Genomic DNA, 19,883 nt, shown 5'->3' with positions numbered 1-19,883 from the left:
CCTCTTCCAGAGGCCGAACACAAATTCTAGCTCATGTGCTCACCCACAAGATTCACAAAAGGAAACAAATTCCATTTGGCTTACATAAAAATGACTGTGACCCTCGAGTGACTTTACATCGTGCTTTTGGGACTTGGCTATAGGACCCAGCTTCCCCCTGGAGGCCTGGGACAGACTGGAGTGAGCCAGGATTTCAAAGCCCAAAGATTAAAGTGGTTGGTTCTGATTGAAAGCCACCTACCAGAAGTCCCTTCACAGTGAACTTCAAGTACATAATGTTTTTCTTGAATTTTGGTTATTAAATCTTCCTTCAATTAAATGGACATTCAGTTGGAGCTTGAAAATATGGTATTTTCGTTATATAAAGGGTTTTGGAGGGTTAATGTTAAAATTATCTGACCTTTGTTTAGAACATAATTTCCTCAGGAAGAAAACAAACAACTTATGTTTCCTGAATGTCCCTCCTCACTCATCCATCCGAAATACATTCAAATTAACCAGGTCACCATCTCTTCAGTGAGGAAATGAGAAGGTCTTACGCCTGGTGAGAATGGTCTGGAGAGCATTCCTGCTGAGGACAGTAGATAGTGGAGGCCTTTGTCCTGGTCCTCAGCTACAACACAATAACATTATGTAGCCTGAGACAGATATGAGCCCTGAGGAACAGAACCGTGGTGTGCCTCAGTGGCTACAACAAGGGTCAAGCAGTCAAGGATACAGACTGGCAGGCTACCTCGGAGAAACAAAAGAATGCTATCCATGAAAGGATTCTTGGGAGTCAGAAGGGAGGGACAGTCAAGGGACAAGGACCAGATATGAAAAATACAGTAACTCTTTCTTGAGACTGGGAGATACAACATCTAGTTTGAAGCAATGCTTTGGAACTGTGTGTGTGTGTGTGTGTGTGTGTGTGTGTGTGTGTGTGTGTGTGTGATGAACAAATGGGTACAAACTGACAGAACTCTGGATAAGGGGGAATCACACAGAGGTATCTATTTGTGTCCTTGGGATCAACATCAGGGTGAAGACTGTCCATATTTGGGTTGGCCAGCTAATGGCAAAACAGGAGAATTCATGGAAGAATAACCAGTCAAACTCAACTGTAAAGACTTCAGATGTCTTAAAACCTGAATAAAGTCAACACCAATGGCCAGGAATATTTTGTATCTCTCTTGCTCCCAACAATTATGTGGCTCTTAACCCTTTGGCAGAAGCCCTCTAAAGCAAGACTGAATCATAGTCTTTCCTATTCCCTGAGTTTGCGTATGTCCTTTCCCATAGTTCACTCTTGTTTCTCTCTGAACCTCCTTCCATTACAGACTCTAGGGCTGCCCCGAACTGAGGTTGGCTTGTCTAGGCTGGTGCACTCAACTTAAGCTACATAAAATGACAGAGGTGTGCATCTGGGGTTTCCTTGACATATGGTCTATGGATCCCAGGGACTTAGGGGGCCCAAGAAGCTCCTGAAATTGCATACAAAGCAATGTAGGTCTGTAAATGTGTACTTTTGAAGGGAGGAGGGGTGCATTACTTTCATAAGGCTTGAAAAAATGTTTTGATAAAGTTATAAAAGGCAATTCAGAGTAACATGATTGTACACTAATGAATGGGTAAACATATAATTTAGGGAATAAGGAAATGCAGATAAATAATAACTCTGTTGGGGATACTTATAACTGTCTAGGTACAGTTGAGATACTGAATGGTTATGGAGATTGCCAAAGAGCCTGCAAGGCCTGACATTGAAGTACCGGGTCCCCACTGCAGCCCTATTTTAATTATCATTATTCTTTTAGGGCCTAGTAACAGAAGAAATACAATTTAAAGTCTTTTCCACTGGGCTTAGTTCATCCTGGAAAAGACCACAGAAACATACAGACAAATGTGCAAATAAATTAAAGGAGCAATTAGTGACTAATGCAGAAGCAAGACAGATGGAGTGACAGCAAATTAAGCAAATAAAGAGTTAAATGACTGAATACCTGGCATAATCTCCACAGCAAAACTGGGCAAGAGATCAGCAAGCAGCCCTGTCCTGCCTAGAAGAGGTGGAAGGAAAAGAAGAAGGAAAGAGGTTACTCCAAAGGAAAATACTGCTTCAAGGCTGGCTCCGGTTGGCACCAACCCTACACACGGCCATGGACCCAGGCTCTTTGTGGTAGGACAGACAAGTCACAGAGGCTGAGCTCAGTCAAGAGAAAAACTTTCTCCATCAATCTTTGGCAGCCATGTAAGTGAACTTTGCACCTAAACCAGATGGAAGCAGAAACAGAACTTTCTCTCCAACTATTTATAGAAGGAGGAAATCTCTGCTTCAAATATGAAAAGCCCTGCTTGAGCAGACTGACATACACCATCTCCATTCATTTATACATTCTTCTCCACACATTTTATCGGAAAATCAAACCCATCTGTATCTAGCCGTGCAACCTACATTTTCATACATCCATACACAATCCTATGTCCATATCAAAACACAAGTACATATTTGGTTTTAACCCAGAATCGTCTCACTACATGATTCTATTTATAGCCTAAAGATGTTTCAATGATTAAAATTTTCAAAGGCAAGGAAAAGATAAAGCTAGATGACTTACACCCTCTTCTACACTCCTTCTGGTTTCAGAAATACTCCATACATATGTATGTGGTATGGCTTTTCCATATGGGACCCACAGCTGGCATTGAATGACCCCAAGTGCCTTCTGCATGATACAGCAGATGAGCTTAAGGGCTGGTGTCAGAACAGGTGCCCCTTGGGGCTCTGGACGACAAAGAGCTGCGCAGGAACCAAGATTGTGGGAGATGCGGGGGAGGAGGTTAGTCCTTTTAACAGCTAGCCTGATTTATAGAAAGAAGCACTGAATGCTTTCGCCATGTTCTCATATCAAGATAAATGTAAAGGCCCTGATACGACTTTTGCACCTGTCCCAGATGTTTCTGCCTCACTGAAGCCTTGCTAATAAACAAGCTGCCTGATGAAGCAACTAGCAAATTGCCCTCATTTCAGACTGCTGATGGCAAAAAGCCACTGTGGTACCACCTAAGCATGCAACTGAATCTCACTTCACTTATGTGCATAACACACACCCCTAGAACAGCTCTGTCCATTAGAAAGAGAATGTGAGCTACACGTAATTTTAGCTTTTCTAGCAATCATATTAAAGAGTATTAAAAAAAGAAAGAAATTTAATACTATGTTTTACTCATACCAATGTAGCCAAAATATTAACACTTCAAAGGCTCAGTAGCCACGTGTCAGTACTGAATACACAGTTTGAGGGGTCTGTTTCATGCATATGGATTTGGCTCATTTAGTTCATTGAGGTGCATTAGAAAAAAGTTACCCACTTGTGTAATTTATATTTTGAATCTAAAGGTTGGTCATGATTGGTCGGTCACTGATCCACTCCTCTATCAAACCACTCCATAGAAAAGCAGCTCTGATAAAAGTCAAAGAAAAAGCAGCTCCTCCAGGACATTGACTTTTTCTTGGCTCTCCCTAACCATGCAAAGCCAATGCGGTAAAATGTGCCCTGGTCCTATGTCCTGCGTGGGTAATGGTCCCTCATTGGAAAAAATTAATTGGGACCACAATACATTCCAAGGTCAAGGAAGTTATAGAATGAGTGACTTAGGCTAGCTCTGTTTTAGGTTTTGGCAAGAAGGGCTTCTTTCGGTCCTCTATCTTGTGCAGCTAACATGCCTTAGCATGGTCTGCTGTTTGCAAGGTCTCTTGGAGGAACATACAGGAGCCAAGTGGGACATTGGAAAAAGGCATCCTGAAGGAGAATTCTCAGGCTAGCCTTTAGCCTAAGCCTTCATGAAATGCTAAGACGTGCCTCTGAGACTCACATATGGTCTAATCCAGTTCGTAGGATGGAATACCAGACAGGGATTTGGGACCAGAGTCTGAGCAAGTAATTAAGCGCATGCATTGGTCTCATCTGGAGTGTTCTGTGTACAAGTATCTCTTGGAAACTCAACAAGGAAACAACTGGTCAAGGACTGGGGAATTTGGGATGTTGGCCATCTCTTAAAGACATAATTAATATTAATTACCAGCCAATAGCCAGTGATCAAGAAGTCAATATACAGCATTTTAGCAAGCTAGTTATCGGATACTTACTTAATGGTGATTTTTTAAAAATCCAGACAATTAGCACTTCTGAATCTATCTCTTATTGTATCTAGTGAAATGCAAAGGCTTTCCTTGTGTCTACTCTTGAGCTCTCAAGCCTACCAATGTTTTAAACATCTCTAGATGTGCGATAGCCCGTAATTAACTACATTCATAAGAGAAATATTATTGATGATATAAACTACAGATTTGTACACCCTCACGGGGAATTAGCCATGTGACAATTATTAACTATAAAAAAATCCATATATTCGGGCACCTGGGTGGCTCAGATGGTTGAGTGTCTGCCTTCAGCTCCAGTCATGATCCCAGAGTCCTGGGATCGAGCCCCACATTGGGCTCCCTGCTTCTCCCTCTCCCTCTGCTGCTCCCCCTGCCTGTGCTCTCTAGTTCTCTTTGTCAAATAAATAAATAAAACCTTTACAAAAAGAAAAAAGAAATCCATATACTCAAGGGAAATATGGAGCTCATATATGTTATATAGATGACACTATACTGGAGAAAGCAGTGGACTGGGAGTCAGGGTACTGGGAGTCAGCTTTGCCATTAGTTTACTTGGTGACTACCATAGGCAAACCTCTTTCTAGGTCTCCATTTTCTCATTAGAAATGAAGAAGTGATTGAATAAAGTGATCTGTAAAGATGGAGACCATATGTCCTGGTGTGTGCCCACTGTCCTGGTGTAAATATTAATAGCACTACTTTTTACTCTCAAGGTGTCCTATTTTGGACAATTAATTATATGGCCCCCTATCTATAATATTTTTGGCTCTCAAATCTGATACTTAACGATTAGAGTTGCAAACGCAGCTCTGTATGTTTATAGGGACAACAGGTAAGGCAAGTAAATGCAGCTAGCCAAATGTAATCCAACAGGGAGCATTTGGGGGTGAAGCGAATGGCAGATTATGTGTCTAGAAGGGCTGTTACTACTCACCTCTAGCCAATTGCTGCCCCATAGGAATGTGTCTCCATAGCTGCAGGTCTTCCTATTTTTCAAGATTAGCCACACCACAGACTTTTGTGTGAAATACCCTGATTTTCAAATGTTGGCAATGGATTCATAGACTTTTTTAACACACTGGACAAGCCATACGAAATATATTTTGGGGCTGTATAGGGCCCAGAGATCACATACTTGCAACCACCGACGGGTATATACAGACCAATATATTTATTGGGCATGTAAAACACAAAAGCTGGGTTTTCCCACAGGCTGTTTAGGTTACCTTGCTGGTCTTCTGACATTGTTTCTACATACAGAACGTCAGTGAATAGGAGCTCTAGGAACCTACGTTCAAATTAAAATCTGAAAGCAAGAGTATTACACACCAAACTGTTCGCCCTTCTTATTTCTGGGGAGCTGGAATGGGCATCACGGAAGAACAATGAAGGGATTTTCATTTCTAGGTTATATTTTTACATTTGTAATTTAAAAGCTTAAGGATAGGGTGGTATCAAAAATATGGACAGGAGATTCACAAAGCTTGTTACTCCAACAGAAAGACATACCTCAAGCTTCTCATTCTCCCTGAAGCATCAGTCAGGGAAAGATGAACTTTTCCCATAATGCACCTGTGTACTGCTCGCCCCAGGATGGGTGACAGAATCTTGCCATCCAGTGGGTGAAATTTAATGTCTTCAGAATTCAGGGCATAGTAGGAGTTTGGGGATAGCAGACAATACAACTCTATCATGTCAACAGCAGAGAGTGCACAAATCTCTCTGGCTTTTATACCACAATTTATATTTTACTGGGACTAAAGGCATTTTTAAAAGTAGATTTATGCCGGAATCATATATTTCTGAAAATCATTTTGCTTCCAGCTTCTTGACTAACAATTCCAAAGAAATGCTGTTGCCAGCTAGAAATGCTCTATCTTTTCTTCCTATTCTATCACATCCACTGAAGGTCTGATCTTAGAAAGTCCAAACAATTCCAGTAAATACTTTCCAGATTTCAGTAGCACTTTGCCAACACTTGTGAATCATTGCTATTCTTCCAGGATTCAGTTTAAGAGGGGCAATTACAAGTCACTTTAATGTCTGAGGAAAGGATAGAAAACAAACCCTGCAAATAGAAGACCACATCTATGCTTTTCAAACCACAGCTCAAACTATCAGTAGAAAATACTGTTTTTATGTAAGCCTTCAAACAGTTTTCCCCAAACCTTGCAGAATCCATTACTTTTAAGAAATTTCCACATGAATAGACCAAACAAATTAGGCATACTAATAGTTTGTACATGCACACACACACACGTGCCCGCTTCGTACAATTACCATCACAAACTTCGCAGCCAAAAACATTCACAATACTTTGGGTTGAATGATCAGGGCAGAAACATGCATTGTGAATAAAACGACCCTGTACCTTACCTATATAATTCCCTATTTCAGCTGTTTCCTACCACTGACACATTGAAGTTATCCCCATTTAAAGTTGTGACCAGAAAACGATTACTGAATACATCATAACACAGTATGAGCTAATTCAAAGACATTCACCATGCTGCTACAAACTAATAAACAATAACAGAAATGACTGCAAAGTACTCTGCCTTTGCAAAGTGCTGTAGTGAATCAACTTGTACATATTCCTGAAAACCAGCTCATTTCTGGAATGTCTCCAATTCATTCATTCATCATTCAGTCAACCAAGAAACGTGGACTGTGCCAGGTGGAGACACAGAGGAATAAGGCGTGAACCTTATGCTTGAGAGGCTCACTGTCTAGCCTGTGTAGCTTGTCCAACAATGTTGATCTAAGACCCAACTGTAGTTGCCTGCTTCTGTTTCACAAACTTATTAAGGTCAAAGGACTTTCCTCCTGCCAAATCCAATCATCATCAGTTTTGTTTTGTTTTGTTTTCCATTTTTGACATCAGCTTCCACCTAGTCATGAGGCCTTTCCCCAGAAACACAGTCCTTGCCTGTTTTCCCACTTCTCTTCTCCTCGTGGCCTTATCTTTGCACATTTCACAATGAACCACATCCTAGTGACATTTCCCCAAGGTTCAAATGCTCTTTTCTTGGTAGGCCAGGCTCCTCAAGGCAGGATTTACTTACCTTCTTTACTAACAAAACCAACTAATACACTTCTCAGTCTCCTGCTTTGTTCAAATCCTTACCACACACACTCTGAAATCCATTCTGGCAAAGCCCTGGAAGGAGGCTGCCCTGAGGGGCTGTGCACCGTGCTCGGCCTCCCGAGCAGCCCACCTCACCCAATTGGACTTTGAAGTGTTTCCAGGAGCAAATCCCCACTGCCCGCTATGCTTGAGCTTCTGGCTGGACTTCTGGTTCATCATTCATGAGAGTACTTTTTATCCCAGATGGAAAAAGAACATGAAGGAAACATTCATTCATTCATTTAGCACTATTCTATGTACTGGAGAATGTTTAGCACCCCTGGACTCAGGGCTCAATGCCAGGAGCATCCTCTAGTCCTTGCAACACCCCCAAATGCCATCTTGCTATCTAAGGGGATTGAAGCAACACCCCACCCCACACCCCACAAGCTGCACACTCCCAGGCTATGGTGTTTCTAAGGCAATCATTACAGAGAGATACAATATGCATACAAAATTCAGCCAAAAAAGTTGTTTTTGTCTCTACTCTTAAAACTTAAGTCTAAGCTCTGATTACTAGTCCAGGATCTTCAAAGTGCAACAGAAGGTACAGAAATCCTAGATTTAGGACAAACTTGTTTTCAGATCCTAGATCTGCTATTCACTTACTTGCTGACAACAGACACTAAATTATTTAAGGCACTGGAACTCACAAGAAGGAGAAAAAAACAATACTTCCTTCATACTTATGATGTTACCACTGCTCACAGCATCATTATCTTCTTTGAATGTATTACCTTGGAGTCCTCCTCAGGTTTGCCAATATTCATTCTAATGACCTTTCTGTTCAGGATGATCAGATGTTCAGAATGCTTTTCTTCCCCAGTTCCTTGCCATTCCCCTCTTCTCCCTCCTGTTTAATGCACATCTGGGCTTCATCCCACTTCCAAGCTTTCCTAACATGCCCTAGATCCATTTTCAGGGATGTACTGTACCCACCCCCTGGTCTCTCAGCTCCTAACCATCCAAAATGTTTCTCTCTTAAGTCTTTGAGGAGAGCAGATGGTTTTCTCTGGCCCCCTTAAGTGTAAAGTTGTTTCTATGGCTATTTGGAATCCCAAATAGACTGGAAATTTCCCAAGTGCACACACATCCCTGTTTTTATTCTATATTCCCATAGCAACCATGCATTCAATAAATATAATTTATGATTATCCATCACAAATGTGGATATAGCTTCCCTTTCTTTTACATATATTTATAAAGTGTATTTAAGCATTTCATGCGTGTACTTTTTTCTTTTTATATCTTTTACATTTTAGGTCACTTTAAATTATAGTGAATAATTCTGACAGTGACAAAATGACTAGTATTGGACCATCTGCAATTAACTATTAATAAATGCTTCAGGCCTTTTGGCAGTGATTATAAGCTTGGCCTAAGGCACTAACTTTTTTTTTTTAATTTTTTTTTTTTAAGTAGGATCCACACCTAGCATGGGGCCCAACGCAGGGCTTGAACTCATGACCCTGAGCTGAGATCAAGAGTTGGACACTTAACCAACTGAGTCACCCAGGCATCCTGGCACTGACTTCTTCTATTCACATAGAATTTCAGAATTAGATTTTATAGCTAGAAAGAATCTCAGAGGTCATCTAATCCATAACCCACTCCATGTTTTCAGGAATCTGAGGCTCAGAGAGATTAAGGACCTTACTCTAAGTCACATAGCTAATAATCGAACCAGGAATAGAAAGAACCTGGGTCTACTCACCCCCATTCCAGTATTTTTTCCCAATATCTCATTCCCCATCAAGCTTTGCTTCTCCTTAATTTAGAAATGTGCAGCAACAGCTTTCTAGTTCCCTAATATTTGCAGAGAGCAACTCTGAAATTTATATTTGTGGCTTTATTGCTCTACTTATATAATTAAAGTATAATTTTTGGATGTACGAAATGTTAGAGATGGTTGAAATTTTTAGCAGCTTTTAAAGTTGTGACCAGAAAATGATTACTGAATACATCATAACACAGTATGAGCTAATTCAAAGACATTCACCATGCTGCTACAAACTAATAAACAGTAACAGAAATGACTGCAAAGTACTCTGCCTTTGCAAAGTGCTGTAGTGAACCAACTCCTTGCCCCCAGTGAGAGAATAGACGCCAAGTATTATTAGTCATAGAACATGTACAACTTGGCCTGAGATGAAATGCAGAAGACAGCTAGATTTGACTCCAAAATGGCATGGAGGAAGGTGGGATTTAATGGAAGGAAGAAATGGGACTTCCTCGGTGCCCAGTGTGATTTCCTGAGCTCACCGCGCTCCATCCAACCGACTGGCACGGGCAACTGAAACACAAAGATACCAAGAATGGCTACTTAACCCAAAAAGCCCTGGTGGTCGGAGGCAGCCACGGAGGGGGACACTGCTTGTAGGTCCTCGGACCGTCAGAGTCCCTGCCCTCTCCTCCCCGGCCAGCCCCTCTCCGTGTGAGGGGCTTCCACCAGGGGGCATTTCCCAGACCAAAGTCGGGGCACCGCTCGCGTGGGAACGCGAACGTGCACACTTGAATGGCGGCAGCTGGCTGTGGAGAAAAATGGAATGACTGTTTCCTGACCAGCTTTCAAGGGCCGCAATTCTTTCTTTCCAGGGCTGAGCCGATTTCTCGGTGACACCCACTCTCCCGCGGCCCCCGGTTCCTCCCCTCTGCGGGCCCGTCCCTCCCGCGCCCAGGCCCAGAGACTACAATGAAGCTGGCGGGCTGACCCAGCTGCTCCAGCTCGCGCCCGGGTAACCACGGCAACCGCAGGCTTCAGGAATGCGCGCTAATTGAAGGCCGAGTTTCCTCCCACAGTGATGAGCAACAAGTGAAGCAAAAATAGTGAGGCGGGATGAAGGCTGGGAGGGAGCAGGGGGGTGGAGGGGAGAGCTGGTGCAGCGAGGCGCGGGACTGGGTGGCTGGGGATTAGGGAAGGCAAAGAGCGCCTTCAAGACCTCGTTTGTTCTCTTAACAACCCAGGGTCGTGAAGAGCTAAATGGACAGCCTTCACCCTCCTGACATCTTGGTGCAAAATTTTCAGGGAACGATCATTAAGGCAACCCCCCCCCATCTCTTTGCTGGGCACCTCTGCTTGTTTCTAGTAAGTGAATGGAGATGTGCACATCCCTAGGTCTCCAGGAATAAAATAGCAGCTAGCAGCAAGAGTTCAGCAGGTGAAGGAATGAACTGACACTAATTTGCCCCCCTACCCTGCTTCTCCGGATGTTCTGTTCTCTTCAAACCAAAGGAGAACCTTCAAGGTGGTCATGTTTATAGGGTGACCATCACACCAGTTTGTCTGGACAGGACAAGTTTAGGCCTGTTGTCTTGACAGAAATTATTAAAAGTTTTCCCTTTTCATTCCCAAGTATCCTGGTTCGGACAATAAATTACAAAGTCACCCTATCTAAAGTCTTTCCCGGGCCATCCAGATCCCAATCCAAGTCAGGTGTTCCCCAAACCCCTCCAGACTTCATCAAATAGCCTGTGTGATGTAATCCTTGTATTTAGGCACCAAACACCCTGTAATTAACGAAGGCCATCCACTGAGAAATGGGGACTTCCACCAGCAGCCAAAATATAGTAACCAAAACATTGCATGCTGGGACAGGATGTCCTGAAATCCACTAGCAAGAAGAGTCCCACAGGGCTGATTAGGGTCACCACTGGCAAGGCACCACACAGATGTCATTGAGAAAACGTGAATCTAGTAGTAATAGGATTGCCAATTCACAGATGGCTCATTAAAGCCTCTGCCTATGGAACAGGCGAAAGGGAAATCGGCTCTCTAGCAGGAGTACCAGAACCCAGAATTCCCTAGAGAGGGTTCCCTCACATTAAGGATGACACACTAGCAATGAAATGTGGGGCATGGGAACTGGTGGGAGTTCTTATTATGTGCCATTTAATCCTCACAATAGTCTTCCATGTAACCTTTATTACGCCTTCCCCACTTTTACAGATAATGAAACCGAGGCTCGTCAACATCGACTTACCCTAGGTTATATTGCTGCACCGGGTCCAGGGATATCTGACCCCAAAGCCCATGCTCTTCACAGAAGACCTTGTCCAGTATCCAGATGGACCTTTGGTCAAGATCTGGGTTTTGCAACACTGGCACTATTGACACTTGGGGCCAGATAATTCTTTGTTGGGTGCAGGAGGGCTGTCCTGTACATCGTAGAACGTTTAGCAGCCTCCTTGGCCCCTACAGCACCCCACAAGTTGTGACAACCAAAAATGTTTCTAGACATTGCCAAATGTCTCCTGGGGGGGGCAAAATAGCCCCTTCTTGAGAACCAATAGCCTAGATATTTAATATCAAATACAGTCTTAATCTTTTCTTGTATTCTCTAATTGCTTCAGAAATATAATATTTACCTTTACCAAAAGACAAGATAGTGTCATTTATTTATTTTGTATCTTCACTGTGCTAGGGACATAGCATGCAAAAAAGATGAGTTAAATATAAATCAAAATTTAAATGTAAATCATACTTGAACCAAAACTGACTCTATCATGGTGCCCATCAAAGCGCGAGGTTGCAATTATGCAGTAGAGAGGTCTGAAGGCAACAGGAGACTCCTTGCAAAGACTAAAAGGCATGATCCCAAGTCTTTAGAGCACCACAACCCCCACTCCACTGCTTACACAGTAGAATGGTTGTCACTGACACTCATTAACCAGAATCACATTCTGGTTGATGCCTGGCTAACTTTCTAGTTCTTCCAAACAGAGGCATCTAGGTAAGCTCAGGGCAGAGCAGGCCAGGACGAGGAGAGAGGACTGGGAGAAAAGGCAATGGGGCTGAAGCCTAAACAGCTCACTCCTAATTAGTTCTCTCTCTCTCCTTGCATGGGAGCCAGCATGGTGATCTCGGCTTTTCTGGAAATGTGAAGGCACAGGTGTCTACTGAAGACAGAAAGAATGGCTCCGCCCTCCTAGTGGAATCAAGTCTAGTTAAGGTCTTTCACATGGGGCCAAGATATCTGAGGTATTATTGAGTCTACAAATGAAAATATGGGTACAGCCCAAATCCAAAGATGTTCCAAAGTAGTAAACCCCAGATTTATGGCGAGAGTGTGGCTCTGTAATTAATTCCTTCTCTCCTTTCTTGCCAGGAGTAAACTTTTTCTTTCTTCTCCCCCATTCTTTTTCCCTCTTCTTCTGTTTGTAAATCTTGGAGAGAAACAGCAGTAGCCACTCTGAGAGATCAAAGTTTTAGCAAGCAACAAAGACCTCCAAGGAGGCTGTTGCCATGGGAACTCTGGGAGCTGAAGCCCTTTTAATCGGCAAATCTCCTTGGTTAGCAGCACCGGGCTGGGGCTGGCAAAGACAAAGAGGAAGAGAAGGAGGGGAAGGAGCCTTGGCAACGAGTAGCCTCTCTTAACAGCCAGAACTAATGTCACGGGGGTGGGAGTGCAATGGGATTCAGATTGAGGCAGCATTGACAAGGGGTGAGTGCTAGAGCATTTCTGCTCAGCCTCAGAAACAGGCACCTGTCAAAAATCCCTAAAATCAATGGCCAGTTCTGAGATATGCCCTCCCAAGAATTCCCTGATTTCTGATTGCGTTCTTCATGGCTCCTTAATACTAACAAGCTGAAAGGTGTATTTTAGACCACAATAACAATGTCAGGCACAGTGTTGTGAATAACTTGATTTTATAAAAATCCATGTATGTCTGTTCCTCCACCCCTTGCCTCAGTACCTCTGGGTAAATCACAGGAGGAGATCGAAGGGAAAACAGAAGCACAACAGGAAAACAAAGGTATCTCTGTGGCATCGCCATCAAAGGGAAAAATCAATCCCAACTTAGCGCCTACTCACAAGGACCTGCTGGGAGCAAACCTCTTTCTGGCTTCCTGGAATAGCATTGCATTTGGCCTATAAAGAAACACAAATGGATGAATTCCACAAAATATTAACAGTGTTTGTTTTTGCCTGCCTTCTTCATTTGGAAACAACCTGCCCAATTTCCCTTTAGGAAGCTACTCCTTTTCCTTCTTCCCTTCAATTCGTACCGTTCAACTGGGGCTGTTGGTATACTTAATGCTCCTTTCCCAAAGCACAGCCAGCCCCCAACAACAGGACTTTTGCTGAAACTACAGAGAAAGGCACTTTGTCCTAGGTGATGGAAGGCGTTCAAGACCATGGAAGTCTAGAACTGCTGGGGGCTATCTTTGCCCCAAATGGGGAGCCTGCCTGAGAACTAAGCTAACACAGAGGAGACAGAGATTCTTTAAAATATAATCTGAATGCTGGGACTCAGACATGCTTGAACCTAGACTTATCAGTTACCTAAGCCAAAAAATTTCCCTAAGCCAGGTTAAGTGTCTAGCCCTTGCAAGTGCAAGACTTATGAAGAATACAGTCATTGGCTCTGGATGGCGAGATTTTAGGAGATATTTTCTTCTTTTGTACATTTCTGTTCTGTTTGAAATGTTCGCAATACATATGCATCATTTTTTTCTAAAACAAACAATATTAAAGTAAAATAAACAGCAGTATTTTAGGCATCACCCTAGATAGAGAATTAATTCTGCAATCTGTGGGTCTTCTAAATAAACTCAAAATCATAGAAAGGACTCTGAAAGCTATCTTGGGTATCCTAGTATCTTAGAAAAGAGAACCTGTTCCATATTGAAAGCTCATCAGAGAGGAAGTTTCTATAATTTCCCCCACCAACCATAATTTCTAAAAATTGTTATTTACCATTAGGAAAGCCTTCCTTAGCTTTAATCTAAACACCCTCGGGTCATGTCCTCTTACTCTATTCTCAGTCCAGAATCAGGAGCGTTCACCCAGCCATGTTTCCACTTGGGCCCTTTCCCTCATTTTTCTACTTGAAGGCCCTTAAAAAACAAGCTACCATACGGGACATCAGAAAGAAGGGGTCAGGCCCTCATATTGCGCATGGAAAGAAGAAAAAGGCGAGCTGCTTTTAGATTTTAAAATAATAACTTCTCTGCTTGAGCCTTCCTGAACGGTGAAGTCCTTTTCCTGCCAGCTGGAGCTGCCCAAGGGAACTTTCCTCCTATCCAAACAGTGGCATGGTTCCAGGTTATAAACATCCTGTCCTTGCCACAGATCTTCAACCAACATCTTATCTCAGGGTGGCAGATTTCTGGACACTCCCTTCTTCTGTCTGAGGGTATGGCTCTATGATCCCAAATGTCTAAATGTTTCTAAGGTACTTGTCACAGTCATCTCAAAGCACCCAAAACACCAAGTGTATTTCCAACTTCGGTATGACTTTACCTTCTGAATCATCAAAAAGAGATTAAAGAATGTTCAGTATAGTTTTTGTGTTTAATGTTGAATCAGCGGTTGTCTTCCCATTTCTCTGAATCACTTGTCTTCAGATATTTCTGAAACCTCCGAAAGAAGCATCCACAGTGATTTGTAGATGGTTCAGATGTCTGGGAAAAGGAGGGTGGGGTCATGCTCAGTGGGGGAGGTATGCAATCCAGGCAAAAACAACTATGCCTTTGAAGTAAGGGCCTAGGTCAATGGTTACAGGCAGTTTCCCTAAGAAATAAAGTGAAATACTAAAGCAAATCAGGGACAAGTAAAAATTATTACCCATGACCTCAAGCAGCAACCACAATTTTTAAAACATGGCTTATGGGGCACCTGGGTGGCTCAGTAGGTTAAGCTTCTGACTCTTGATTTCAACTCAGGTCATGATCTCAGGATCGTGAGATCAAGCCCCACATCAGGTTCTTGGCTGAGCAAGAAGCCTGCTTAAGATTTTCTCTCTCCCTTTCCCTCTGCCCCTCCTCCCCCACCCCTCTTCACTTGTGATCACACTCTAAACAAACAAACAAACAAACAAACAAACAAATAAATAAATAAATAAGGCTTATGCAGAAGAGCATTCTATAGCTTCTTAATATAGACAGGTCATGTGGTATCGCTAGGAATGAAGACATTTGGGTTTGATCATCATCACTGTTTTGTTTTTTGTTTGTTTGTTTTGTTTTTTACAGGGGTAATTGTTATAAAACCTGAACATTAATTTCTTCATTTGGAAGATGAGGAAAATAATGCCTGCTCTACCTTACATGGTACTTATAGAAAAAATCTGTGAACTACTAATTATTATCAGAGTACTTAATGAATAGCAGGCATAGTAAGGTATCACTTTGGTGGACATTTATTGCCTTTTTCTTTTTTTTACATCTCACATCCATTCTTCCTTTTTTTGTAAGAGTGCCCCAATTTACTTTGGGAAAATGATTCTTCTCCACATCTTGGTGGGCTAGCCACCAAGAGCTCTTGACCTCCCAAGGCTAAGCAGTGGACACCTGTCCAAACTGAGACAATTGGGACTCTCCTGAGACTAATTCTTGAGTGCAAAAATGAAGAAAACAAAACAAAAAAAAACAGTTAAAATGATTTTTTTTTCTGGCTATGGAGTCCTAAAGATATTAATTCTTGCTACATAGACCCTAGAGCATCTCTGGCACAGCAAGGACTGTGCTGTGTTCATCAGAACATTTCTACTTTTTTCCTGGGGAAATACAAAATAACAGCAGAAGTGACCCACGTCATTGCCAGACCTGGCCTCTAAAAAAGTCCCACATGACCTTTCTCACTCTCCCTTTCTGAGCAGCTGTGAGCAAATGTTTCCAGTACAGCTGAGCCGAACAATGGAGAAGCTTAGAGCCCTACTCCGCCACGTGGAAGGGAGCTACCCAGGTGAGCCTCCTAACCCATATCTGACCAGGACAAGAGGAAGTAACAGATTTCTACTGTAGTGGGGCACCTGGGTGGCTCAGCCGTTAGGCGTCTGCCTTCGGCTCAGGTCATGATCCCGGGGTCCTGGGATCGAGCCCCGCATCGGGCTCCCTGCTCCGCAGGAAGCCTGCTTCTCCCTCTCCCACTCCCCCTGCTTGTGTTCCCTCTCTCGCTGTGTCTCTCTCTCTCAAATAAACGAATAAAATCTTTAGAAAGAAAAGAATAATAAAATAAATAAAATGGTTAAGACACTAAATATTATTAAAAAAAGATTTCTACTGTAGTAAGTCACTGAGATTTGGGGGGGGGGTTTACAGAAGCTAACAAGTGTTACCCTAGCATACTATCCTTTTTAGAGACTGACTTTCCAGGCTTCCTTTCAATTATGATACCCTTCCAACAAACTATTTTCCTGAGGAAGTTAGCCAGAGTCCAATCCTGTCTCTTCCAAGCACAGTCCTTGACGGACCTATCATCAGTAATAATTTAAATAGCCAGATAAAGAATTATGACCAGTGAGATTAAACCACATCATCTCACTTGAGACTGTAGACATTTATTGTACCGACCCTTTATAAGTCAACAAATACATATTTAGCACTAACATTTAAGAGGCATAAAATATTAGTTACAGATTCTACCCATTTATCATTTAAAAAAACATTCACACCAGCCCCTTTACATTAGCCACTCTGCTAGGCATTACAGATCTAAAGACAAATGAGCACTAGTCCTTTACTCGGAAGAGCACTGAGTGATAGAGCCATGAAAGGATAGCTGAGTCACCCAGGAAGATTATATAAAATGGAAAGGGCCAGGACAGAACCTATCAGTCTTATATTCTAGTTTACTTCATGTGAGTGGTAACACTGGTACTGCATATGTACTTGTCTTGATTTCTCCCACAACATTGGAGGCTTCTCCGTAGCACTGGACCATCTGCTTGGGTTCCAGACCTACATTTCTAGTTGTCAGCAGGACATCCCTACTTTGGGGTCCCTCAGACCTCCCATACTCAACATGCCAAGAACCAAAGTCATTCTCCTGCCTCTCCAACCTGTATGCTCTCTTAGTTGATGGAACAGCTGGCTACCCAGCTAGCTAGAAATCATGGTGTCCTTTTGACTCATCCCTCTCTCTCGTTTCTTTTTTTACATTAGTCACCAGGATCCATCACTTCCATCTCAGAAATGTTTCTGTGTTGTCGCTTCTCAATCCACTGCTCTGGTTTCAGAATCTCATAGGCTTTCACCCATGCTGCTGCAGCAGCCGCATAGCCCATCCCTCTGTTCTAGCATTCCTTTGGCATTGTCTACCCTGCTGCTAATTATTGTTTTGACCCTGAGATCTCACTTCATTCCTCTGTTCGTATTTCTTTACTGGCTCCCCAAAGTCTTCAGGACGAAGTCCAAATTTCTTAGTCCGACATGTAAGAGACTTCACAATCTTATTCTGTCAACTTTTTCCATCTTCACCTTTGTGAGTATGATGGAAAAAAATAAATTCTTAACTTTGCCTCTAAGTTATCCCTTTAACTCGCCTTTCCTTACTAATTGGCCAGCTGAAATTCCAACCAGTTTTCTGCTCCCCACTTCGTGATCATCTCCAAGAAGAGCTACGCTCATCTCCTTCCAGCCACCATCAATAGTTTCTTTTTATTCTTGTGGGATTAGTCCTTTAACCCTGACCTACAGCAAAAGACCACAGTCTATTCTCTCTGGCTTCCTTGTGAATGAGCATCACCCTGTACATTCTTGTAACCCATTCTATTTCTCTCATGAGGACTAAAGTCCTGGGAGGTCATTCTCTTGTTTGTCAAGGTAGTCACATCCCTCATGTTCATCCAAATTTTTCAATCTGAAAATTTTAAAATTGAAATGAAGCTCAAAAGTAACCTAAACATCTTTTCCTATACATACATGTCTCATTTATAACAACTCCTAAGATTTTTCCACCCTCCTGGGACAAAGAAATCACTACTCCTGAGAACGCTTATTCCATCTTCAGATGTCTCCAATTGTTAACAGTTATTTCTTCATACAGAGATGGACTCCTGCCCCTCGTAACCTCTACTCCTGGTTCTAGTTCTACCCAGCCACAGTCCCTCTTCTGTACAATTTCAACTGGAGATACTTCCCATACTACCTTTCCCAAGCCCTCCTTCACTAGATCAAACCTTCCCAGCTCCTCCAACCATTCCTAATGTAAAATTCAATGACTGAATCGGTGGCTCATGGAGGTTGCAATTAGCAAACTGTTGGACCCAGTTATATGCCCCCTGAGGTCTTCATCTCCTTGAGACTGACCTCAGATATCAGGTTGTTCTCTTGGTCTCACATAAAAGGAATACCTAACAATTAGGCCTGTAGGATATAACAACCAACTAATTAGAATTTTAAAAACTGTGACAATATTTTGAAACATTCTATAAAGGGTGTCAAGACAAAGAAGACTCAGAATTTTCATCTGGGAAGTAAATACAGTGCTTCCTGTGTCCAGAAAATTCTCGGAGATTTCAAACTAACTTCTTTAAATAAGTAACACAACTAGTGTTCCCCTAAAAAGTTTACATGGCAAATATATCCTACTCTGAATATTTCTAATTAATGTGGAACACAGCGGAATGATGTGTTTCTCCTCCCCAGACCTCTAGCATGTACCTGCTTATCTCACAGAGATGCTGCTTCTACTAGGATGAGTTGATTTGCAGCCTCCCCAGTTATCCTTCACCATTCTTTTCGGAGTGACACTGATTTCTGTTCATCTTTTCTCCCATCATTGGTGACCATGTTCATCTGAGCCTTTCTTTCACCCACCTCTCTTTGTCCTAAGGACAGTATCTTCCCCCAAATGACTATATGTTTTGATCCAGGGGAATGCTCTTCTTATACTTCGCAGAATTGGGAACAAATTATTTCAAGTGGTTTTTACCTGGCCTCCTTTTCCTGCACAGGCAATTACCTCTCTGCAAATGGCTATACTGGCCAAATAATTGTGTCCGCAATTAGCTAATTGCAGGCTCAATGAGCCACTTGTTCCTTCAAGCTTGGCCATTAGAGTTGTGTGATTGGGCAGAAATTTATCTTTTTATTCCCTTCTGGTTTACAGAATCACAGCAGATCCCAAATCTGATTTCCCTGCATTCTGTCACAATGTCAGTATAAGCCTTTTTTGGTTTTTTTTTCCACCTCCTTTTGTATATCTGTCATACTTCCCATTTTTCTACAAATCACAGCAGCTAGGCTTTAAATGTTAGACCCAAGGAATATGTATTTGAATTAAGTCAACCCTCTAATAAGGGTTAATTATTACTAATTAAAGGGTTAATTATTAATAATCACCTTTATCCATTCTATAAACCATAAAAATAAGGCAGCAGAACAGTTGACTTGCCAAAAGCACACAGTCATAATAGAGTAAAACTCAAAATCCCAAATAGCTGATTCCACTTTCTCCCTGGGCCCTGAGTTTCCCACATAGGGTAAAATTAACCTTCAACCTCATTTGCCTTTAAAAGAAAGCACCATTAAACATTCCTCCAAAGTGTTATCACCTGGCTTCTTGGAAACGACAAAAAAATGTCATTTCATCTAAAAAATGGCCTCAAGTATTTACCTTTCCTCCTACAATTAATGTAGTTTCTTTTCTTAATTTCTGTATTTTTATTCTAATTTTCTTGTACAACCAACATTTATAGAACATGAAATATGTGCTCAATTTGCAGTATCATACAAGGTCATTTCCACTGACATTCCTCCAATCCACAAAAGAGGACAAATAGACGAAAATAATGAATTTTCCTTTATGAAGAAATTAATATTAGTAAGGATTAGTTATATTTGCTTTGAGAATGACTCAGACACTTTTGGGTTTCAAGGCATTGCCT

General features: G+C 42.1%; 1 protein-coding gene across 5 annotated transcripts in view; it reads right to left on the bottom strand.

Moving 5' to 3' along the window:
• ILDR2 (immunoglobulin like domain containing receptor 2) overlaps positions 1-19,883 on the bottom strand; it is a 61,223-nt gene that overhangs the window by 23,541 nt on the left and 17,799 nt on the right. For all 5 annotated transcript variants that reach the window (XR_003522983.2, XM_027610911.2, XM_027610912.2 and 2 more), the window contains one exon: positions 1,983-2,039. Coding sequence is in view for 4 of the 5 variants with exons in the window: in XM_027610911.2 (XP_027466712.1) it covers positions 1,983-2,039 (57 nt within the window). In the remaining variant the exon portion in view is untranslated. The remainder of the gene's footprint in view (positions 1-1,982; positions 2,040-19,883) is intronic.

Source organism: Zalophus californianus, chromosome 10 (assembly GCF_009762305.2).
Source record: "Zalophus californianus isolate mZalCal1 chromosome 10, mZalCal1.pri.v2, whole genome shotgun sequence".
Taxonomy (NCBI): Eukaryota; Metazoa; Chordata; class Mammalia; order Carnivora; family Otariidae; genus Zalophus; species Zalophus californianus.
Note: the sequence above shows the minus strand (reverse complement) of the source record. Positions and strands in the feature narration are given on the sequence as shown.